The sequence below is a fragment of the Schistocerca piceifrons genome, chromosome 2, assembly GCF_021461385.2.
Source record: "Schistocerca piceifrons isolate TAMUIC-IGC-003096 chromosome 2, iqSchPice1.1, whole genome shotgun sequence".
In the NCBI taxonomy this organism is placed as follows: domain Eukaryota; kingdom Metazoa; phylum Arthropoda; class Insecta; order Orthoptera; family Acrididae; genus Schistocerca; species Schistocerca piceifrons.
The window spans coordinates 395,428,301-395,454,206 of record NC_060139.1 but is presented as its reverse complement, the minus strand read 5'-3'; the positions used below and the strand labels follow the sequence as shown (position 1 = coordinate 395,454,206).

Genomic DNA, 25,906 nt, shown 5'->3' with positions numbered 1-25,906 from the left:
ACATTGCTGGCTGCGGAAAACAACGACGGTAGGGGCAACTGACTCATGCCGCATAAGTACCTCCGAAGTTCAGGAGACGACCGTGCTAAAACTACAAGACATAGAGAAAACAGACAGGTCAGTCGATAGAGCATTTCTATAACTTTTTAACTCACATTACAGGTGCTCAATATGGTGAGCGTTTGTGGCAAGCCAAACGTCAACCCGTTCATGCGATCGATTGATAGGAATTGACCGGGAAGGCAGGACAGCAGCCCACTTTGCAAATCTGTTCACTGACTTGCTTATCTGCAGGCGCGAACTAATTCGATGCGTTTGAAGACAGTGGAACCTACCGGTGCGACTGTAATAATAAGAATTCTGGATACCATAAGCAGGGATGCCTTTACTAAGAGGGACTTTGACACATTGCAACAACATACAGCAGATTGCTACGGATTTTCTGACAACCTATCGTGGGACATATACATCCCAGTGCCAGTGAAAGGGTCAAGTGACGAGCAAACTCCCGCGCAGTCGAAAATTTGGAAGATGACGCGGCGAAGGCGCCAGCGACGTAACGGTGGTTATACGCGCGGCCACCCAGGTGGGCACGTGACTCAGAGGCGGGGCGGCCCTGATTCGCAGGTTCGTGCTTTCCCTCGCCGCGTCGCGCAGGCTGAGGCGGCGGCCGCCGCTTCCCAGAAGCGCTGACTTCACCAGTACGGGCGGTCAGCTGCTCAGGCCCGTAGGTAAGCTAGACCCGCAGGCAGAGCAGCGGGTTTAAAACATAACGCGGTTGCACTTTTTCCACGGTGTCTAACGGCAGCTTCTTTATTTGCTCTCGAAAATGTCAACACGGTCTTCAAGATTTTAGTTCGTAGGGTGGCCTTTTTTCAGTCGATACAACGGCGCTACTGAATAACCATACGCCTATGATCTCTACCGTTCTACACGTCACTCTCTCTCTCTCTCTCTCTCTCTCTCTCTCTCACACACACACACACACACACACACACACACACACACAGGGAGAGGGGAAGGGAAGGGAGAGGGGGTGGGGTGATGGGGAGGGGGGAGGAGGAGAGGGGGAGAGAGAGAAAGTTTTGGCCATGGGATAAAGTAACTCACTGGATAACTATCGGCGAGTTGTACGGACAGCGAGACAGTTTGCGAGACATGGAAGAGAGCCAGAACCGGATCCAATCCGCGACGCGGATTAACGACCGTTGGTCTGATACTCTGGCTAGCATGAGTAATGGGCGTCAGTGATTTTCCACGCTCGTTCATGCAAATGCTAGGCTGGTCTGCAATCTCCACCTCAGGAATCACGATAGCACACAGAACAAAGTTTATCCGAGTCACAGCGATACCGTAGGTTAACTAAAGACTATGCCGACAGACAGGATATCGGTAACAAAATTTAACAGAAAATAAATTTCGCAAAAAAAAAAAAATTAAAATAAAAAAAAATAAAAAAAATAAAAAAGGCGTACGCTGTACCACTGGATATATGCTGAGAAAGAGAGAGAGAAAATATCACTCCTACCCCAGAATTAATCTACTACTGCCTGGCCTTCCGTCGTCAACGATTATGGCTAAGAAATTGTCAGACGTCTGAGACAATTAGAAAGATATCCAGTCTCTGGCTGATCATTTACCCGCATTAAACTGTAGCGAAATACTGGAATACTTGTCGAGGATCGATAGTTCGCGCGCATGGCCTCGCAATTGACCCTCACCGTCAGAGTGTTGAAAAAGGTATCACACATTCCTGCAGGAGGTAGTATCCATCAAAACTTGAAGAACAGTTTGTAAAATTACATGTTCCGAAACCAATATCGTTTGAGATGTGGACCGTTTTACTTCTGACGAGTAATGTATACGATACGGTGGTGGTGGTGGTGGTGGTGGTGGTGGTGGTGGTGGTGGCGGTGGCGGTGGCGGTGGCGGTGGCGGCGGCAGTACTATTCGCAACAGATTACAATAATATTCACGAGTGTCCACAAGCAAATCCTCTAACAAGCATGGAGATGACGCATTAGGATCGCTTTAGTACCAATGTATAAGCAGGAGTAGTCACTGACAGACTCATGGTGTTATACGCTTTACCTAACAGATTAACGGGTGTTGGCATCACCTATTTCTTCTCCAGGAATTACCAGCGTTATGACGGAACGCTACTCTTGCAGAAATGCGACTGTGGTTTAAACACGATGGGGCCTCATCCCATTCACTACGGGTCGTGCGGCAGTACCTCACTCCAACGTTTCATGGACAATGGATTGGTCAAGGAGGTCCGGTAGCACACCAACTCAATAGTGGTTATGTTAATCCATGATTTTTGAACACAATGTTCTACAGCTGTGATATATTGCACGAATGACTCTTTGACTGACACCTTCCGCTGCTGAAGTAATCTATAATTTTTATTCACTACCTGTTTCAATTTTCAGTAACAAAGTTGAAATTCTTATCTGCGTGTCATAAGAATTATCACTGTCACAGACTGGTTGCAGTTATTGAGTAAATTCCCACTTATCTTAATCATTCTAAATAACTTTTGGCCTAAAAAGAAACAAGAAATCTATCAAGCAAATGCTGTTTAGCTACCAGCGAGACATTAACCAGTATGGTTGCCTACATTGTATCTTTGTTCGTTACGAAGATATTTAAAGCTGTTTTTCTTTTTTGAGTCACACCTGTATTTTTTATTCCGTAACCTACTTCCTCCCCTCAAGACCTCTCCAAAAACGTACCACAAAATCGACTAGCTCTCGTGTGCTAGCAGAAGTCGCTGGTATCCGGGGGTAACGTAGGTCGTCCCCTTGCTGCAGATGACAGTAAACAAGGAGAAACACGAAGGAAATGCACACCAATCACTCAGCCAACCGTCTTCAGTTGAAGGTTTGTGTGTGAGCTGCTCAATGTACACGAACGAAGTATAAATGCTACTCAGCTTGTAGTAACAATATTTTCTCAATTAAAATACGGGTAAATGAAGGACGCAAATACTGATGCTGCAATACAACACCGCCTCAAATGTGCCCCATTAGTATGAAGACGAAGCTCCAAGCTACTGTTATAACATCTCTCTCATGGGTGCGAAGAATGGACTGCTTGCTGAAAAAGTACCACCAGCTGTGCCTGAGAAGGATTTTACTAGTGGAATGGCAAGAACGGCGCACTAGCATTGAAGCCATGATAATCAAGCATCAACTCCGTTGGACGGGCCACATTGTTCGTATGCCTATATCCCGTCTACTAAAACAAATTACGTATTCCCAACTAAACGATGGTCAATGAAAAGCAGGAAGACCAAAGAAACTGTACAAAGGTTCATTAAAGGACAACATGAAAGGATGTCAAACTGAATCTGGTACTGGGAAACTACTGCTCTTAATCGCCCAGTATGGCGTCGCAATGTTTGGGAAGGAATCCAGCGCTTCGAGCAACTGAGGCGGAAAACAGAAACTGATAAGCGCAATGCTAGGAAACAACGGGAACTCCTGAAGATGAGCAACGCTACGCAGCCAGTACTTACCAGAACAAACGTGTGTCGATAATGTGGAGAAATACACAATTCCAGAATTGGCCTCTGCAGCGACTTAAGATCCCATGGATACTGAGTTTCGTAGAAGACAATCATACTCGTCAGCGAGTACAGCCCATCACCATCACATGTAGTACAGTACTGAAGTACTTTCAAAAAATATGTTGTGCGTAGTAATGGCAGTCCTTTACTAAAAGCGGCATCAGCATTACTTTTCTTTTATTCTGGTTGAAGGTGGGAATAATGCTGCTCAGTCAGTGGAACTCTTAGAGGGTGATACCTTCCCGACGGTTGACTGAACGACTGGAGTACGTGTTCTCCGTGTTCCCATTTATTTACTGTCAAATCCAGCATGTGAACGAGCTACGTTGTGCTAGTGCAGGACGAAGTCAGTTTTGTGTCACGTTTTTATTAGCGGCATGTTTACTGTATATGAATGGTACACTGTGGTACTTTTTTGAACAGGTGAACAGAGGAAGTGGATTACTGGATAAAAATATATATGGAGCCATTTGGAAAAAAAAAACTCACCGCCGTTCATGCTTTCGTAACGAACAATGTTACAAGAAAGTCAATCATGCTGGTTAATGTCTGCCTGGTACCTGAACAACATTTGCTTGACACTTTTTTTTATTTTTCTTCTGGGAAAATAATTATTTGAGGTATTCAACACTAATGCACTGACTGTGCTGTGGTAATGCACATACATACACTGACGTGACAAAAGTCATGGGACATCTCCTAATATCGTGTCGGAGCTATTTTGGCCGACGTAGTGCAGCAACTCTACGTGGCAAGGTCTCAACAAGTAGTTGGAAATCTCCCGCAGGAATACCGAACCATGTTGCCTCTATGTTCGTTTCCGGTGCAGGATTTTGTCCATCAGCTGACCTCTCGAGTATGTCCAATAAACGTTCGACGGGATTCATGTCGGGCGATTAGGGTGGCCAAATCATTCACTCGGATTGTCCATAATACTCTTCCAATCAATCGAGAACAACTGTGACCCGATGACATGGCGGATTTGGCAACATGAAGCCCACGAAAGGCTGAAAATGGTCTCCAAGTAGCTGAGCATAAATTTCCAGTCAACGAGCAGCTCCGTTGGACCAGAGGACACACTTCACTGCACGTCAACACAGCCCACACCACTATGGAACCAGCGCCAGCTTGCACAGTGCCTCGTTGACACCTTGGATCCATGGCTTCATGAGGTCTACGCCACACTCTAACCCTACCATCAGCTCTTACCAACTGAAATCAGAACTCATCTGACCAGGCCGCAGTTTTCCAGTGGTCTAGGGTCCAACTGACATGGTCACGAGACCAGGAAATGCGTGCTGTTAGCAAAAGCACTCGCGTCGCTCACCTGCTGCCATTGCCCATTAACGCCAATTTTCGCCGCACTGTCCTAACAGACAAGTTTGACGTACGTCGCAAAAAGATTTCTGCGGTTATTTCATCCATGCTGCTGATAAGGCTATGCAAACGCCGCTGCTCTCGGTTGTTAAGTGAGAGACGTCGGCCACTTCGTTGTTTGTACCTGAAATTTGGTGCTCTCGCACACTCTTGACACTGCCGATCTCGGAATATTGAATTACCTGACAATTTCCGAAATGGAATGTCCCATGCGTCTAGCTCCAACTACCACTCCGCGTTGAAAGTGTATTAATTCCCGTTGTGCGACCATAATCACGTCGACACTTTTTCACATGAATCACCTGAGTGAAAATGACAGCTGTGCCAATGCACTGCCCTTTTACACGTTGTGTCCGCGATATTACCGCCATCTGTTGATGTGCATTTCGCTGTCCCATCACTTTTGTCACGTGAGTGTGGTGTTACTTCAACCGTCATGTACGTGAACTATTGTTTACGTTCGCTTAACCGACAGATTTCAGTAGGTTCGATGACCATCTATGGAAGCACGGCAGGCGTGGGTGGTGTTTGAGCGCAGCGCCCCACGGGCACTTGTTGCGCCGGCCGCGGCGGGGACTGACCTGGAAGCCCTTGTTGTGCCTGCAGCAGGTGCAGCCCAGCAGCAGCAGCACGGCGGCCAGCAGCACCGCCACCGACACCAGCGGCGCCGCCCACAGCCCGGCGCTCGCGCCGCCATCTGCAACAGCACAGCCGACACCTCAGCACCGGCAGCAGTACGAGGGGCACCTTACACACCACATATAATAACTTAAGTAATGACGTTGGGACCAGGAGAGTTCCACTGGATCGCCATAAAGAATTAATTATATAAATAAACGTAAGTGAGGAACGGGACGTAGATGTGTGTTGAGCTGCATGCCGTTGCCTGACCGCCACTGTAAAGTGCTGGGAGTTATGACTTCTGTGGACCAGGGGTTATTCGTTCAAATCGCTCTGAGCACTATGGGACTTAACTTCTGAGGTCATCAGTCCCCTAGAACTTAGACCTACTTAAACCTAACTAACCTAAGGACATCACACGCATCCATGCCCGAGGCAGGATTCGAACCTGCGTCCGCAGCAGTCGCGCGGTTCCGAACTGAAGCGCCTAGAACCGCTCGACCACTGAGGCAGGCCAGGGTTTATTCTCCTTCACATCATGTGGTAGGTAAGTAAAGAAACGGTGTGTCTTTAAGGAAGGCACAAAGTCAGGGTTTGGTTATACGACGACGAGAGGTGAGACGGTGGGTGCGGGGTGGAGGTTCACGTTTTGTTAGTGGCCTCCCATAAAACTTATCACCCTGACTTCTAACATGCCACAGATGCTAATGATTTTAATAATACAGCTACAAAATTTTAAAACTTAATAATTATAATAAAATAATAATAATGGAAGAATAAGAGAGACTACAAAATTTAACTATCCCTGGACAAAGGACAAAGCTTAGCAAGGGTAGGGAAAAACGAAGTGGCTTTTCAATTAACAAAACGCCAGTTTAACAATAAATCTTTATCCATGAGTACAAAATTATAACATTACAACACAGTCATTAGACCAGAATCCCTGTCGTCAAATACAGCCAAACAATTGGGTGAAATACGAAACAACCAAGAAAATATTGGGACCAAAATATAACAATGGGAATTGAGAAGTAATAAAGAGGCTTATGAAAGAACACACACTTTCAGGAAGAGAGGTGTTCTATTCTGTGGACACTTAAAAGGCTAGATAAAAAATTTATAACAAAAGAATTTTTAACTTTTTTTACAGAAACCCAAAAATTTCCAATGACATGGATCAGAGCAGTGTAAGTAGACCTGAGGGATATGGAAATAATGGAGAAAGAAACAGGAGAAAGAGAAAAGTTCACAGCAAAAGTAAAACGTTTCAAGGGTTTCCAAGAGAGACAGGAGAAAAAAAAGGCAGGCGCAATATGAAAAGAAGAATGAAGAGAGCAACACACAGAAAGGAGGAAAACTACTGGAAAGAAAGGCCAAACCAATAATAATAATAATAATAATAATAATATGTTTAGATCAGTGCTTAATACAGCACCTTAACATAATTTCCAAGAAATTTCAGTACAGAGAAATACACTCTACGACAAAATAATAATAATAATAATAATAATAATAGCAAAAAACAAACGACGTACTACCGAGTTGGTGAAAAATTGATATTCATAGAGGCAAACATAAAAAATACGGATTTGTAAACTTTGGTGGCCGATGGATGAATGAATGACGTTGCAGCGCAGTCTCACCGCGCAAAATGGCCCTGAGCACTATGGGACATAACATCTGAGGTCATCCGTCCCCTAGAACTTAGAACTACTTAAACCTAACTAATCTAAGGGCATCACACACATCCATGCCCGAGGCAGGATTCGAACCTGCGACCGTAGCGGTCGCGCGGTTCCAGACTGTAGCGCCTAGAACCGCTCGGGACATCGTAATAATACAGGAAGTTGCTGAGTATGTTACTTCGCTGAAAAATTGTATAAAATTATAAAAGAGTACTTATTATAAACAATAAAATGTTAGGATATGATTTCTTTCCGCGTATACCAGCAACTAATAAACAAACAATAACGTCTACTGCCGTTTGGAATTTTAATAGCGAGTCAAGAAGAAATGAGAATACGGGATATTTTCGTCCATACAAGACTGGCACCAAAAACGTTTTAGTGATACCAATTCCGTTGTCATAGGCCCGCTCTTATTTTCAAAATACAGTATGTTCCATGTTAAATAAAAAAAAGTAATACTGGCTGTTTCAAAAAGAATGACCTGATTTTAAAAAACCCATATTTATTGATAAAAACATACTGCAAACATGGAGTGAATTGCAAAATACTCATAAAATCTGGAAGTTTTATCTACGCTATTACAAATTCTCTGTGTGTCCACTAACAGCAGAACGAACATATCCAGACTATAGTTAAAATCGTCATAAACTTTACACCCAGTGTATCTGCTTTTACAGACGTTACGGCGGCTGTTATTCTGTTCTTAACTTCTTCTACGTCACGAGGTAAAGGGGAGATGAACACACTTTGCTTGACATTGCATGCGGTGATGTTTGGCGATCTTGGAAGCCAAAAATACAGGGCAATATCTCGGGGTCCCGTGCGCCCTATTCAGCGTTGAGGCAGAGCGTCACTGAGAAACTGGCGACCGTTGTTGTCGTGGAACTCCATCCTGTTGGAAAACGAAGTCATCGGAGTCCTCCTGAAGCTGTGGAAAAAAACCAGTTCCATAGCATTTGAAAGTAGTTAATTCTAGCCACTACGGTTTCCTAAAAATAGAAGGGACCGGACACTTTTTCGCGAGAAGTGTCACGAAAATCGTTCACTTTAGGTGAGTCTCTTTCGTGTTCAATAAAGTTATGAGGGTTCAGGAGCCTCCACATGCGCACGCTACCGATAACATGAAAAGTTGGTTCATCACTGAAAATTCGTGGTAAAAATGTAAAATGATGTTGTTCATGGTGCTGCTGGGTGACAGAGAGCATTTGTAGTAAGTAATATAGCTAAAATTAAGATTAAGCAATTTATCCCACGTTTGTGGTATGTTTTTATACAGAAATGTGGAGTTTTCAAATCAGGTCACTCTTTTTGAAGCACCCTGCACTTCACAAAAAGTTCTATATACAAAAACAAGAGTTTCAGCAAGTGAGATTACGCAGTGTTACGGAGTGTTTTGCTGTGTGCTTAACGCTCTTTTAAAAAAAATTCTACCGAGTTAATGGACCAACTTTTCTGGAATACATTAACGTACTGGTTCGTAGCTAGTGAAAAGAAAAGAACGGTGCTGTAACACACGCCAATATTACCAGCGTAAAAAAATTCGCCGCACGTTAACTGCGTCTAAAGTGAGGCAGAACACAACGGCGCAGTGCAATTTCTCGTGCACTTTCACAGAAGCGTGGCGTAAAGGGGCTGAAACAACGACATAGTAGCCATGGCTCTACAATATTCCGTTATTTCAGTGGAAAACTTTTACTGCCATACCTTTACGGGAGCTACATCGCCGTACTCCTATTTACCCGAGCTATCGAATGCCGAAACTAAAGTACAGTGTTTCCTTATAAATTTAAAGAAGTACATTGCTGCTTGAACATCTCGGTGGGTAAAAACTCTAAATATTCGCTCCTTAGTGCACTACGGCGCACTGAAACAGTTCTTTCCATAATTTTGATAATTAATGAAATACTAGGTGTACCCACGCACTTTTTGCACTGGATATGGTCCAACCGACGTTAGGTGCCTCTTTTCGTCTTTTTTTTTCAGGACATAGTTACAGTTTTGTTTTTGTAATGTCTACGTAGAGTTACACACCTTAATACGAACGGTAAATTTCCATTCGATTTTCATTACAAGTGTAATTTTGTTTCCCCAATGGATAGTGTGGCCTAAACGTAGTACAGTTCGATATTCAATCCAAATTAATTATTTATTGACGTTAATAACAAAAAACGAAGATCAATCACAAAATCAGTATTTACAGTATAAACAAATTTCAGCTGAGCCATGTATATGCTGTGTGGGCAGCATAGCGCAACACACGTTTCTATCAGTCCATGCTGGAAATTGTGATTACTCTTCCTGTTTACCATTACCTACGAGAAACAACCGGATGTCGCACCTTATAAATTCTACCGCCCCCCCCCCTATTTATTATAACCACAAAATTGCCGTTTTAACGAAAATTCGCTGATAGTGACAGCCAAGACGAACGTTTCCGTTGACAGTGGGCGTCGCATAAAACAGATTCCTTTGGACAGACTCTATCCATACATTACAAAAAAGAAATTGGAACGAGACGTCGTTGTACACAGACTGCAAAAGAACTGTCAGACAACGCGAGCAGCATACACAGCTTCCTTGCTGTTGACGCAGTCGTGTACACGAAAGTAAGCTTGATGTGTAACTGCAAGGAATTTCAGAATGATTTAGGTAAAATGTAGATAGCAAATGTGCATAACTGCAAGATAATGCGCTTTAATAGCTTTCGAATTATTCAGTTTATGGGTACAGTGTTAATGATATGCCACTGGATTCAACCGTAAGCAAGTACATCAATAATCAACCCGAAGGTTGTTTTAAACACCACAGTTGTTTACTGGGCATGATCCTACTGGAGGTGATGATGTGCCTTCCTCCATATCTTGAACTGACTTACCCAGCCAACTATTGGGGGGGGGGGGGGGGGGCGGAGGCTGATGTTTAATACGGAATACGAAGCATGCCGCTTTTTGCCTAACAAATATAGTCAAATACAAAGAGACAGCAAAAATCCTAGGACTGACAGTGCATAGAACTCTAAACCTAGGATTTGTAGTTCTATTACGACTATTTGTGTCTCACTTCTTTCACCACTGCTAATTATTTGTAAAGTCAATAATATCGAGTTTCAACGTGGTTTAGAGTCCAGATTAAATTGTAGGGCCCCTTAACTGGCTGCTCAGTTCAAAGGTCGGAGAAAGGCAAATATATACCAATTTCAATAGGACCATGGCTTTTCGAGCACCTGGTAGTCAAACCAATCTTCCCATAGATTACTGTTTACTATTACCCATCCACCGAGCCACTGATCCTATTACACAGGGTGTCCAGAATTCCTAATCCACGCTTCCAGGGATTGTAGAGGTCAGTTAGTATACAATATTTTTACGAGGAAATGGAGTCCTGAAATGTACCGTTTGGATATAAAATAAGTCTGAAGATCTGATCACGTTCAAATCTCCCGCTTCACGATACGCACAAAAACTGCGAAGAGGGCGCCGCCTTCAGTCTCTGTTGTAATTATGCTATTGTATAGTATTTTCGTCGGGCTATAACAACGGCACCGCGGGAGGGAGGGCGATGGTTCAAATCCTCCTCCAGCCAAACAGATTTACGTTTTCCATTATTTCCCCGATATCGCTCCAGGCGAATTCCGGGATCGACCGATTTCCTTCCCCACTCTCGACACATTCTGGGCTTGTGGTGCGTTTCTAATAATCTCAACGTCGGTTGGACGTTACACACTAATCTTCCATCCTTCCTTTTTACAACGGCTGCGACCAATGCTACGTTCGCAATTAGGCGAGTCACTGTGGTGCTCCAGGGACGCACCGCGCTGTCGACTTTCAAGGAGACGTCCTTCGTCACGTAGAAGACACCCGATGACCAGTACACGAAAAATTGTTCATGCCAAGAGCTGCTGTGGAGCATACGGGTCAAAGCTCATTGTCCCTGCTGTTTGAGTTCCACGAAGCGGGAGATTTGAAAGTGATTCGATTTTCAAAGTTACTTTTACATCCGAACGGAACATTCCCGGTCATTAAGTCCTTATCAAAATATTATCTACTAAGTGCCTTGCAGAACCACTAAAGTCTGTAATAAGAGTTGTGAATTACCCTGTATAGACTGGATGTGTAGGCGTAACACTGCGAAGCAATATGAAGTGCGAAAAATACACGAAATGGGTTAGAGGAAGCGGCAAACTTCGGAAAAAATAGGACGACTATCGCGAAACCCTACTGCACAAGTTTAAGTCGAAGCTGGATACAGACTGTACCATGATACGTGAGATTACAGCACGCATAGTCAAATCTTCCCGATCCGTACGTGACTGGAAAAACGAAAGAGAAGGGGTCGGTAACGGTTCGCAGTTCCACTCTTTTTACTGGCAGGGGTAGGGGAGTTAGAGCGCATAACAGGTGTCAGGGAGTTAGAGCGCATAACAGGTGTCATAAGAGCCCAAACCAAGACCGAAATGGGCAGTTTTCTAGGGAAAAAAAAATCCTCGATTCTTGAAATTAGTTGACGCAGAGGAGCCTAAACGGCATTATTAGGTGGGTAAAACGATGACGAATACTGACAGTGAACTTAGAACGTATTCAAAAAGCAACAAACATAGTAGAAGGTGAAATGGATCACTACAACGACCCTACTGCTTTAGGATGATTAAAGCAAAAGGCAATAACAAAGTGACATGTTAAAAGCGGCTCGCCATCTGTGGTTCGTTACAGTGAGGGATAAGTGACGCGCGATCGCTGCTTAACAGAATTACATCTACATATATACTCCGCTAGCCACCAAGCGGTGTGTGGCGCAGGGCACTATTCGCGTCAAAGTCATATTCCCCACTCCACCGCAGTTCCACTCATGGATCGTGCGAGGGGAAAAACGACTGTCTGAATGCCTCAGTATGAGCTCTAATTCCCCTTATCTTTGAATGTTGGCTGAAAGGACAGTGCCCATTAGGTCTACGTGGTCCACTTGAAATTATCTTCTCGCGACGAGATGGACGCGAAGAATCGCCCACAGGCTTGTTACCACGGAGAGACGACAGCGTTCGTGGCAGGATTACTACGTAGGAAACTTTGGAATGACAAGAAGGTGTGCCCATCTTCGGTCTGGCGATCCTTCGCAGCTTGCTGACGTCACTGCGGTAAGACAGTGACAAATTTCAGCATGCTTCTCACCGGCTGCCTCCATCGCGAACGGAGCGGCATATTTGGAGGGTCGACCTGCAAGACGGCAGCAGGTTTTTGATTCGGCACGCCTCGCCACCTGCGACCACGCACGCCACTCAGCTGTAATAGAGGGCGTGGTTTACGAAGGTTCTGCCCTTGTTTCCATTCTAGCCACAGGTCTATTTCCCTTAATGGGAAATATTTTTACGTTAGAGTTGTCTGTAGGCATTTCAAATGAATGACAAATGAAAAATATCTCCAAGATCTCCATTTCGTACTGCGGCTGTGAGTGATCGTCGGAATATTTACTTCCTTTCTAATTCTGACCTCATAGGCCGTCAGGATTGGCTCGACACTCGACACAGCTACATTCCCGCTGCTGTTGAGACAGTAAATTACCGCACGGTACCGCCCTTTATCAACGTAGTGCGTGTTTTGTTTTGGCTCCTCTTGCGCCGTTTTATGGTACCGTCCCAAGGGGATTTCAGTGTGTACCACTCCGGACATGTAGCTAAAATAAAAATATATTTCTCCGACGTGGTAATTAAAACTTAATGATTACTCCTCGTATTACAGTTTCTTTCTGTAATTACTGTCGCACTCGAATAATGACTATTTTACGATAGCTGAAGACGTAGTGGTGTAAGTAGAGCTGTTAGGACGGGTCGTGAGTTGTGTTCGGATGGCCCAGACGGTAGAGCATTCTTGCCCGCAAAAGTCAAAAGTCCCTCGTTCAAATCCCGGTCCGGCACACAGTTTTAAAATGCCAAGAAGTTGCAAATGAATGGACATTCCGCAGCAGAGTGAAAATTTAATCTGGAATGACAGATTTACACTACTGGCCATTAAAATTGCTACACCACGAAGATGACATGCTACAGACGCAAAATTTAACCGACAGGAAGAAGATGCTGTGATATGCAAATGATTAGCTTTTCAGAGCATTCACACAAGGTTCGCGCCGGTGGCCACACCTACAACGTGCTGACATGAGGAAAGTTTCCAACCGATTCCTCATACACAAACAGCAGTTGACCGGCGTTGCCTAGTGAAACGTTGTTGTGATGCCTCATGTAAGGATGAGAAATGCTACCATCACGTTTCCGACTTTGATAAAGATCGCATTGTAGCCTATCGCGATTGCGGTTTATCGTATCGCGACATTGCTGCTCGCGTTGGTCGAGATCCAATGACTTAGCAGAATATGGAATCGGTGGGTTCAGGAGGGTAATACGGAACGCCGTCCGGAATCCAAACGGCCTCGTATCACTAGCAGTCGAGATGACAGGCATCTTATCCGCATGGCTGTAACGGATCGTGCAGCCACGTCTCGATCCCTGAGTCAACAGATGGGGACGTTTGCAAAACAACAACCATCTGCACGAACAGTTCGACGACGTTTGCAGCAGCGTGGACTATCAGCTCGGAGACCATGGTTGCGGTTACCCTTGACGCTGCATCACAGACAGGAGCGCCTGCGATGGTGTACTCAACGACGAACCTGGGTGCACGAATGGCAAAACGTCATTTTTCGGATGAATTCAGGTTCTGTTTACAGCATCGTGATGGTCGCATCCGTGTTGGCGACATCGCGGTGAACGCACACTGGAAGTGCGTATTCGTCAACGCCATACTGGCGTATCACCCGGCGTGATGGTATGGGATGCCACTGGTTACACATCTCGGTCATCCCTTGTTCGCATTGACGGCACTTTGAACAGTGGACGTTACATTTCATAAGTGTTACAACCCGTGGCTCTACCCTTCATTCGATCCCTGCGAAACCCTACGTTTCAGCAGGATAATGCACGACCGCATGTTGCAGGTCCTGTACGGGCCTTTCTGAAAATGTTCGACTGCTGCCCCAGCCAGTACATTCTCCAGTTCTCTCACCAATTGAAAATGTCGATCAATGGTGGCCGAGTAACTGGCTCGTCGCAATACGCCCGTCACTACTCTTGATGAACTGTGGTACCTTGTTGAAGCTGCATGGGCAGCTGTACCTGTACACGCCCTCCAAGCTCTGTTTGACTCAATGCCCAGGCGATCGAGGCCGTTATTACGGCCAGAGGTGGTTGTTCTGGGTACTGATTTCTCATGATCTATGCACCCAAATTGCGTGAAAATGTAATCACAGGTCAGTTCTAGTATAATATATATTGTCCAATGAATACCCGTTTATCATTTGCATTTCTTCTTGGTGTAGCAATTTTAATGGCCAGTAGTGTAACAAGCATCCAGGAATACGCGTCAATATTTGCATAATTGGAATACACTATTAGTCAATACGCTATTAGTCAATATTTAAATTATTTCATTGTCAACATAATTATAAATTTTGGCAGTCGCAAGTACAGTGGCACCGGTGTCCGAATGTTTTAGCGTCTTTCAAGAAAAGAACTAAATTTTCAGATGGCTCAAATGACTCTGAGCACTATGGGACTTAACATCTGAGGTCATCAGTCCCCTAGAACTTAGAACTACTTAAACCTAACTAATCTAAGGGCATCACAAATATCCATGCCCGAGGCAGGATTCGAACCTGCGACGTAGCGGTCGCGCGGTTCCAGACTGCAGCGCCTAGAACCGGTCGGCCACTCCGACCGGCAATTTTCAGATTTACTGCTGCAAAACACTTTGACTCTCCGGGTCACACCCCCAACGCGTTACCTGCAGCCGCGCGATTCTGCTCCATGATCGAACGTTTACTATTTGTTCCAACACAACACTGCTCTGTGGAAACGGTTGTCAAAACATAAGTAAACTGGCGCACTGAAACCGGTAGAATGTTATCAAACCTCGACAACAAAACTGATTAAAATTGGCCCCGTATATACTCTCATACACGTTGTGCAATTACATAGACGTAACAATTCTAAAGCTGTCCCTTAGCGAAATACGTGATGGTAAGTCACTCGACTGTATAGCATGTGTAACTGAGCATCATGAAATTCATAACACTTATTACAGTAATTGAGGATGGCCTACAACAGTCAAACTGTCCTTTATCTGTGAGTATTTTAGGCGGCCGGGGTGGCCGAGCGGTTCTAGGCGCTTCAGTCTGGAACCGCGCGACCGCTACGGTCGCAGGTTCGAATCCTGCCTCGGGCATGGATGTGCGTGTTGTCCTTAGGTTAGTTAGGTTTAAGTAGCTCTAAGTTCTAGGGGACTGATGACCACAGCTGTTGTCCCATAGTGCTCAGAGCCATTTGAACCATTTTTGTGAGTATTGTATGTCATTAAGTAAATGTTGGATGCATGTATGGGGTGATTTAAATAATAAAACACTGCAGCAGTTACAGCTTTTTTCCACGCACAGCATTACGCGTTTCGAGAATTTATCTCATTATCAAGTGTAAATACTGACACATTGGTATTTTAAGTGATGTTTGCGTGTATTTTGGAGGTCAGAAATGAGATCCGTATACTCGCTTTAAACTCGCCTGCCAGTCCTATGACGTCACGTCCGATCCCGCCGCTCCGTGTGCTCGTCGACCCGACTCTTGAGTCGCCAGCGCAGCCCCATCGTCATCAGTCTGCCGTCGGCTACAAGTGGACTCAACTCGTTCAGAAAGGGCAGCGAGTACACGAGTTCGCAACAGCGGACTAGCGGCGTTCCCGCTATATACGCAACCGTTTTGAAAGAAATTTTCGCCATTAAACTGTAAATTGCTGTTCATTTATTTCACACGATCATGATTACGGCTTTATAGCCATTCTGAAGCGCAGGTTGAAATATAGTAAAATGTCGCACTTGCCTAAATGACATAAGCAAATACTGAGCATGACTATTGTTATATACCAATATAATGCCTGACTGGAATGCTGTTGTGTTGATAGAGATCTATATTTATATATGAGGTCTGTTGCAAAATTCCGGAACTTCGTCGACAAAATTTTTCTACGCTTACCTTTGACTTATCGTGCGTAGTATCCTTCAAAATACTCTCCTCCACAATTGATACACCGCTCCCAACGCCGTTACCACTTCCGGAAGCAGTCTTGGAACGCCTCTTGCTTGATTGCCATAAGCGCCGTCTGAGAATTTTCTTCTATCTCGTCTATCGTTGCAATTCTTCGTCCTTTCAACGGGGTTTCAGCTTTTTTTATTTCCAGTCCGCAGGGGCCAGGTCTGGAGAGTACGGAGGATGAGGCAGTACAGTGATTTTCATTTTTGTGCAATAGTCTCACACCAACAGGGATGAATGTGCGGGTGTTGTCATGATACAATAGCCATGAATTGTCTCGCCACATTTCAGACGGTTTGCTTCTCACATTTTCTCGCACGCGTCGCAACACGTCCCAATAGTGCCATCGATTAACAGTTTATCGTCCATGTGGCATGAATTTCGTTGACATACCTGACATGAGCGTCGTCGGTAGACGTCGACGGGCGTCCTGAACGAAGGTCATCTTTAGTTTTCGTCCGGCCATTTTTAAACCATGTGAACCATTCGTTACCATCGAGTACGGCTTAAGCGCTCATCACCATTTGGCGTGTCTTGGTAAAGGTTTTCTGGAGTTTCACGTAAAATTTAACGCAGACGTGTTGCCCCTCTAACTCTGCAACCTCGAAATTAGCAAATAGTGCTGCACAACGTTCTACTGAATATGGCACAGAACAATAAGTACCAGACATGCAACAATGAACCTTTCGGCAGTTACTAATCAAACACACGGGTGTGCTGAGTTGCCAACCGCATTCCGCTCCAACGTACCATTGGCGCGAAATTGCGAATGTTCCAGAAATTTTTGAACATACCTTGCATTACACACACACACACACACACACACACACACACACACACACACACACACGGGAGAGAGAGAGAGAGAGAGAGAGAGAGAGAGAGAGAGAGAAGTTTTTCGAATACAATCAATATCTACTCAGAGAGTGTCTAACAATTACGTTGACAAACGCACGCTTTCCAGATGTTCCCGAATCTGTGACGATAGTATCAGAAAAGATGACATGAGGCAAAGTGCAATCTATAAATGGTGATTAATTATTAAAATACATTTATAAGTATTCGAATACTTTACAGAAACGAATGATACGCTATCTGGAGACGCTGAGAAGCATCTTCTGATTTTAATGCATGAACAACAGGCAATCGAGAGGGACGCATGTGCAGGTCCACGCTGGATACTCGACCGCATGATCGACGTGTTACGCCGGTCTCTTGCAACAGGCTTCCGATTGATTTGGTAGGGCTTTGAAGCATTTTCTGGTGAACTGCAGCGACATTTTCTGGTGTGCGAGCACGTTTCGGAACTTTTTTTGGCTTGCTCAAAACAGAACCTGTCTGACGCCATTTTCAGACTAAGCGTTGCATGTTTGCACGGCACTCTTTGCTGGCACTCTGACACCACTAAACTTCTCAGCAAACAACTGACCACACCGTTTCCACGATTCTGTTGTCACGCAACTTTCCACAACGAACATTCGTCGCGTACCGTCGTCCCTTCTGCACTGCTCCACACACACTGACACAGCATGCACTACACTCTGAATCGGTGTGGATCACGTGGCGGAAGTACACGTGGTGTGCGCGTCACTGGTTGCAGTTATTTGCATGCATTCACGTCCGATCATATCTGCTCGTGCGGGCCACTTTTATTTGCCCCACCCTCTCTAATTTACATCAAGTTGTTGCTTACAACCACTATACTAATATCATTGACTATTTAAATTACTGCTTCAAATTATGAGTGGACTGTATAAAGGTATGGACGTATCTACACATTTGCTATAGTTATTATATACAGGTTAATATTTGAAGAAATTAACTGAGTCACTACCGAGCTTATGGTTGATAATTTTTTCTTTCATTTTGCTCTGTAAAAAAAAAAAAAAAGATCCTGCTCCTACATTACATACACTGGATATGATTTCTGGAAGTGTTGGAGTGTCTTAACATCTCCTTTGTTTGTGAACGAGTATTTCTTGTGTGTTTTGCTAGGGCTGATTTTGTGAATTGGTTTTATGTGTAAAAGCTGATGCGGTCATTGTATCTACTATGAGAGATCCTGTCAATCTGTCCTATGTAGTAGCTTGAGCAACTTTTACATGAAATTCTGTATATTACTGAGTCTGAGAATTTTTTTTTATAGTTTAAGGAATGAACTAATCTCTGTTGTAGCTTATTGTTTGTGGAGAAAGTCACTTTCGCTTTCTGGAGCTAAGAAGGTTTGCTACTTTTTGGGAAATACTCCCTACCAAAAAGAGATGCACGAGATATTTCGTCAGAATCAGTGTACAAGTACCATTACGAAGTCGTCTGACCACCGAAAATTGAAACAGGCCCAAAGTGAACCGAAGCCAGACAACACGCGGTGTGATAAACCTTTTGCATTTCCTTTATGTTTTCGTCTTCCTTAAAGGCAAAGAGACAAGATGAAGCGGTAGCCCATCATAGAGCCTATGCCTACCGTCATGTATTTTTTGACTTTCAGTTGTTATTAAACAGAGGATTTTTTCTGGTACCGGTAGGAGGAAGGAGGGATTCGCGCTCAGCTAGTGAAAGAGTGAGAAGCACGTCAATTTTTTAGCGAGTAATTGTAGACCGCCATTTTGGGGTCGCTATGAATAAGTGAGGAGTGTGGATTTTATATGTGCACCGTTTAGAAAAATACAGTATTGTTTTATTAACAGAAAGGTCGTGTGAGTTGTTATTTCAAATAGTGCAATAATTACAACCACTGAAGCCCACCTGTGTACTTTGGAAAATTACGAAGATCCGATAAGCTTAATAGGAACACGGTCAAGACTTCAAAGGTGAACGCGGCGACCAAACATAGTATTATAAAGAATGGTAAGCACAAATCTACAGCGGAGAAAGAAACTACTCCGCCCTGCAAAATAATATGAACTAATACGGACTTATTTCCAGGCACAGCTCAGCTTATTGTGCTTGTCATTCACGCCGAAAAATTAATCTCATTAATTCAATACATTTTAAGAAGCCACGCATTTTATTATCATCTATTTCATTATTTTATTATACTATAGCGGTACGGGCAATGTCGGGCAGCCAGTCCCGAGCAGCGAGATGCACAGTGTCGGCCACTGCGGGTTCCGCAGCAGTGGAGCGGCCCAAGCCACGCACGGCCGCAGCCGGTCGAGCGCGACCGCCTGCGCCGAGCTGCGGCTGCTGTCCGCGTACCTATAACTTCCTTCACTACTGCTGCTCTCACTAAGAAACTACAAACTCACTGCGTTTCTCCTTTTTTGTGAGCTTAGGAAATAAAAACCGGTCCCCTTAAAGGATTCGCGACCCAGAGGGTCGACAAAAATATGGAAACGCCATTAAGTCATTACCATTTCCAATACAGCGTAGGAAAGCCGTTGGGATTCAAAACAGCTTTCAGTCGATTCGGAGTGGATAACTACAGGACCTGTATGGTTTTCAAAGGAATCTTATGCCATTCATTCATCCTGTAAAATAGTGGCAAGTTCAGGAAACGATGCGGTCGTAGAAGGCAATCATGTGCCCTTCTCTCCAAAGTAGTTAATATTGAGATCTGGTCACTGGTGGCCAGGGAAGATACGACAGATTATCCTAGTGCTCGTAAAGCCAGTCCTGGACGATATGTGAACGAGGGACCTGGGTCTTTGAACGCATCACCACTGTGGAACAAACACTGCACCGTGAGACGGACCTGATCACTCAAACTGGTCACAGAATCCTTGCCAGTACTGCGACCTTGTCGTGTAACTGCTCCATGACCCAAGTTGTAAGGATTTGGCACCACTTTTTCCTGTTGAGGTCATTTTCGTCACTGATGAGTGGTTTCGAAATTCCAGCTCGCCGTGCAATTCCCTGCTTACGGAGCTACCTCCACGTTGTTTTGATGCCGACAGAGTTCGCGAGTGCATAATTCGGTTCTACCGGTGACTTTTGCTGCTGTCGTCTCCCATTTTTCTCCACAATCCTCTCCAATCACCGTCTTTCACGATCCCTCAACAAACACTTTCGTCCCCGTTGTGACTTAGCAGATGATGACTTTCCGCTTTCCCTGTGTGCGGTATAAATTTTCGATATGTTGCCTCTTGAAACATCAAACACTTTGACTGCTTTGGTTACAGAAGCATGCACCATACGAGCATCAACAACTTGCCCTCGCAGCAATTCACTTTGCTCTGACTTAGTGCACTCACAACCAGATGAACTACATGAACATAACCACGACTGACACTTGCAACGTATTGAGGACATGGAGGGGGTGCCGCCCGTTGTCAGATATAACAGCGCAACCTGTGGATTTTATTTACGATGAACTTAAATCTCCGGCTGCCGAATCCAGAACTGGTTTGGACCTCTTTATCTTCTTCTACGTATACCGTATACACTCCGTAAGCGAAAGTACAATGCATGGCGAAGGGTACTTTGTACCAATATTATGTATTCTCTGTCCTCTTTCATTTGTGTATTCAGCGAGGGAAAAGCGACTACCTATATGGCTCTGTACATTCCTTAACGAGATATTCGATGGTGAAAAATAATGATCGCATAGTTTTCCTTGAAAAGATGATTTCTTAATTTCCCTGAAAGACTTTCGAGAGAACTACGTCATTTTTCTTTCAAGAATACCCATCTTAGTTCGCCAGTACTTCTGTCACATTTTAGTATGGGTTGTATTGTAGTTTACGTGGTATGTGAGGCTGACACAAATGACACTCCACGTGTGACGTCGCCTAGCTGACGCCACATCACGTCATGTCCTACGTGAAACACCGTACGTTACGGACGAGACCCAACCATCAAGGTTCCACTTATGGGCTGCATGCTTCCAGTAAGGGAGGACCATCCGCTGCGTTCGAGCTCTGTTAGAGTTCAATATTTTTCCAGATTTGTATGTCTTCGCATCAGAAAACAGTCCACGGACTGACGTCAACACTAGGTACGTACAGTCAGCTGTCTTTTCGTTTTATAATTAGCCCTTGTTTAATACCGTGCATCATGTTTGTTCTGGCTGTCGAGGACGTTATATCGGTGTGTAGCTTGTTCTAGATACTTAAAGTGGGGCATACCTGCTGCGTATCAAGTTCTATACCATAAATTACCGGACAAACAAGGGAAGAAATACTTCAACGTTTTTTAGTTCCTAAACGTGAAAGCATTCGCTTCAGGTCGTTACAAGCAGAAGAGCGTTATCAGCGACAGCCACCCTCGGAAGACTCCTACGTTCCCAGTCAACCACTCTTCATTTTGGTCTCACTGCCATAAATATGTCGAGCATTACTTGAAGTACGAGGCGTGTTTTTTAAGTAAGTACCGACTTGAAATTTAAAAAAAGACGTGCTAAGATATCTCAAAAATTTTATTTTTACATGAAAGCCAGTACCTTAATCTACGCACTGATGCCATTACAGTCTGCTTCTTCCTTGTTTACGTTGTATACTGAGTGTTTAAGAGGCCTCTGATAATCGTGAGTCCCGCCGACTGTGAAGTACGGGCTGTTATAAGATTTCTTAGTGCTAAAGACCTAAAATCGATCGATATTCATCGTGAGATCTGTGCAGTTTACGGAGAAAACATTATGAGTGATGGAATGGTAAGAAAGTGGGTGAGAGCATTTAAAGATGGCCGCACAAATGTGCATGATGAACAACGGAGTGGGCGTCCTTCGGTCGTTAATGAAAGTTTGTTGCAGGAAGTGGACAACAAGGCGAGAGAAAATAGACGCTTTTCGATTTCATCTTTGCGGGATGACTTTTCTAATGTTTCTCGTAGTGTTTTGTATGGCATTGTGACCGAGCACTTGAATTAGCGAAAATTGTGCGCACGTTGGCTACCGAAAATGTTGACGGATGTGCACAAAACCAAACGTTTAGACAGTGCATTGACTTTCCTTGAGCGGTACCACAACGACGGTGAAGACTTCTTAAGCCAAATTGTTACGGGCGATGAAACATGGGTGGCCTACGTCACAGCAGAATCAAAGTAACAGTCCATGGAAGTTGAGCAAGGGCATCGTTTTGCTGTAAGACAATACCCGTCCGCATGTGGCGAATCAGACCAAAGATCTCATCACATCTTTTCGATGGGAAACTCTAGATCATCCTCCGTACAGCCCCGGTCTTGCGCCCAGTGACTACCATCTGTTCCTGCACTTGAAGAAACACCTGGGCAGTAAGCGTCTTCAAGATGATGACAAAGTCAAAACAGTGGTTAACAAGTCAGGCGGCAGACTTCTATGAGGAGCGTATTCAAAAACTGGTACAACGTTATGACAAGTGCCTCAATATTGACGGAAATTATGTAGAAAAGTAGATTAAGGTACAGGCTTTCATGTAAAAATAAAATTATTGAGATATCTTAGCGCGTCTTTTTTCATTTCAAAACGGTACTTACTTAAAAAACGCGCCTCGTATATAAAAGCAGGAAAGAAAATTTCTTTCAACAAGGAATGTTCTCCGTGTACACAAGTAACGTAAAGTGACAGTGTGGGAGTAGATAGAAACTCCGTGAAAGCCGCGCGCCTGAGGGAGCAGATGGGCCAACAGCCAGCAGCCAGCTCCTCAGCTCCGCACGGCTCGCCGACGGGGCCCATCTGCGGCCCGTCCCCCCAGCTGCTTGCTGCAGATGGCGCCCACCAACAGCGAGGACCGTACAGTTTATAACGACCGGAGCCACGTCGTAGTTTCTCGGCACTTCTACCACGCTGTTTCGATACGGATACGAGCTCGTTACACATTACACCCAGCGCTGTAATAGTACAGCACAGGGATTGGACAAATTATGGAAACACCGCGAGAAATACATGCCTGAATACAAATGCAGATGATGGCCAAGTCTGTAGGTTGCGCTGTTGTATTTGCCCACGAAGGGTACCTGCACGGTGTTATCAATAATTTGCAAGTGTCAGTCATGGTCAAAACACTTCTCTGTGTAGCTGTGAGTGCGTCACGCCGGAGCCAAGTAAATTCGAAAGCACGACTCTTGTTGGTGCATGTATGGCGGATACTTCCGTAACCATCGAAGATTTATACCACATACAGGAAAAGCGGGAAAACATCATCCGCTATGTCGCACCGCGGAATATAGTGTGTTTTGAGTGACTGTGCCGGAAGGCCATTGAAGAGGATTGTGACGAAAAGTAGGACTACGACAGTCGCAAAATTCACTGGAGAACTGAACGTCGCACTCACTAATCCTGTCAGCACCAAAACAGGAGCTACATCTAAATCTACCTGATTACTCTGTTATACACAAAAAAGTGCCTGGCAGCGGGTTCAGTCAACCACCTTCAAGTTGTCTCTCTACCGTTCCATCCTCGAACGGCGCGCGCGAAAAACGAGCACTTAAAATTTTCTGTGCGAGCCCTGATTTCTCTTATTTTATCGTGATGATCATTTCTCCCCATGTGGGTGGGTGCCAACAGAATGTTTTCGCAATCGGAGGAGAAAAACTGGTGATTTAAATTTCATGAGAAGATCCCGTCGCAACGAAAAACGCCTTTGTTTTGATTGCCACTCCAATTCACGCATCATGTCTGTGACACTATCTCCCCTATTTCGCATTAATACAATACGAGCTGCCCTTCTTTGTACATTTTCGATGTCATCCGTCAGTCCCACCTGATGCGTTAATATAGATCAGGAACAACAGAGGGCCTATAACACTTCCTTGGGGAACGCCGGATATTACTTCTGCTTTACTCGATGACTTTCCGTCTATTACTACGAACTGTGACCTTTCTGACAGCAAATCACGAATCCAGTCGCACAACTGAGGTGGTATTCTATAGGCATGCAGTTTGGTTAGAAGGCGCTTGTGACGAACAGTGTCGAAAGCCTTCTCGAAATCTAAAAATATGGAATCAATTTGACATCCTCTGCCGATAGCACTCATTACTTCATGAGTGTAAAGAGCTAGTTGTGTTTCGTAAGAACGATGTTTTGTGAATCCGTGCTGACTATGTGCCAGCCGGCCGAAGTGGCCGCGCGGTTCTGGCGCTGCAGTCTGGAACTGCGAGACCGCTACAGTCGCAGGTTCGAATCCTGCCTCGGGCATGGATGTGTGTGATGTCCTTAGGTTAGTTAGGTTTAACTAGTTCTAAGTTCTAGGGGACTAATGACCTCAGCAGTTGAGTACCATAGTGCTCAGAGCCATTTGACTATGTGTCAATAAATCGTTTTCTTCGAGGTAATTCATAATGTTCGAACACATTATTTTCCAAAACCCCGTTGCACCAAGTGCGCTCGATAGCCGCCGGCCAAGCCGCCTCTACGTCACTGATGAGACCCTCCGGCAAAGACACCGAGCGCTCACTGGGGTCCTTTCCCAATCTGCCTGCTATTTCCCTGAGGGTCTCCATTACTCCCCTAACGATGGAGCTCCCAGTGACTACCATATCCGCCTTCTGCACGTGTCCGGACTGGGCAGAAAAATTGGCCACTGGAGAGACAACCTCTGCTGGCTCAGAACTATTATCAACACTAGGTAGCAAGTCGTACCTATAGCTGAAGTACAAGAAGCCAGCCGTGCGGCCTTTTTTTTTCGCCTTCCACCCTTACGACACGCGAATCTACCACTGTCCGCCACCCACTCACGAGTAAGACGGACCGTTCAGATCTTCCGCATCGGAAGACACAGCGACAACCCCATCACCAGGGGATTCCCTAAGGCACCAATGCTGTCGCATGCCTCGCCACTGGCGCCCCGGTATCGCCGCAGCTTTGAGCAGTAACCAGAAGCCTGTCTACTGTTGCTAATGCAGCTTCTAGCTGTTTACGGACAGCAGTCAATAAAAATTTAGAAATTTGTGGTAAGATCTTATGGGACCAAACTGCTGAGGTCATCGGTCCCTAAGCTTACACACTTCTTAATCTAACTTAAACCAACTTACGCTAAGGACAACATACACATCCATGCCCGAGGGAGGACTCGAATCTCCGAAAGGGGGAGCCGCGCGAACCGTGACAAGGCGCCTGAGACCGCACGCCTACCCCACGCGGCAGCAGTCATTACTCCTTGTGTTCGCTCACAGCAAGCACAGTCGTTAGCCACACTGCACTGTATAAAAAACTGAATAAGAGCTCAAAAAGTACAAACAAAAGAGTCAGGAGCAACCGAGAACTTACAAACAGACCCCTGCAATAGAGAAAATTAGCCGACTGATCTAAACTACATGCTGTGTTCTAACAAGAGACTTAAACCGAGTCACGTGACGAAGTTCTTCTGGCGGCCGGGAGCTACCCGAGAGTGTTACCACACACAAAGCTAAGCAGTAAAATTTACGCAGAAGAACCCGTAGATTAAGTCAGTAAATAGTAGCCCACAGACTAAAATACACAGGTAAAATTCACTTCCCCGCAGAAGGACGTGGGAAACAAACTAAACTGAACTAAATTACTGTGTATCAGACAAACTAGTACAGCTGCAGGGACGTCCTCTCTGCTTTGCGGCTGGAGCTGCACTGACGTTCGTACACTAATTCACAAACGAATGGTGTCCTACGCTGTGGTGGTGCTGGAACATGTG

The 25,906-nt window shown here is 44.9% G+C and overlaps 1 protein-coding gene across 1 annotated transcript in view; it reads right to left on the bottom strand.

Moving 5' to 3' along the window:
* Nucleotides 1-25,906, bottom strand: part of LOC124775425 — a 629,713-nt gene that overhangs the window by 288,462 nt on the left and 315,345 nt on the right. Inside the window, exon 2 of the mRNA XM_047250258.1 lies at nucleotides 5,533-5,648. Within this exon, the coding sequence (XP_047106214.1) occupies nucleotides 5,533-5,648 (116 nt within the window). The remainder of the gene's footprint in view (nucleotides 1-5,532; nucleotides 5,649-25,906) is intronic.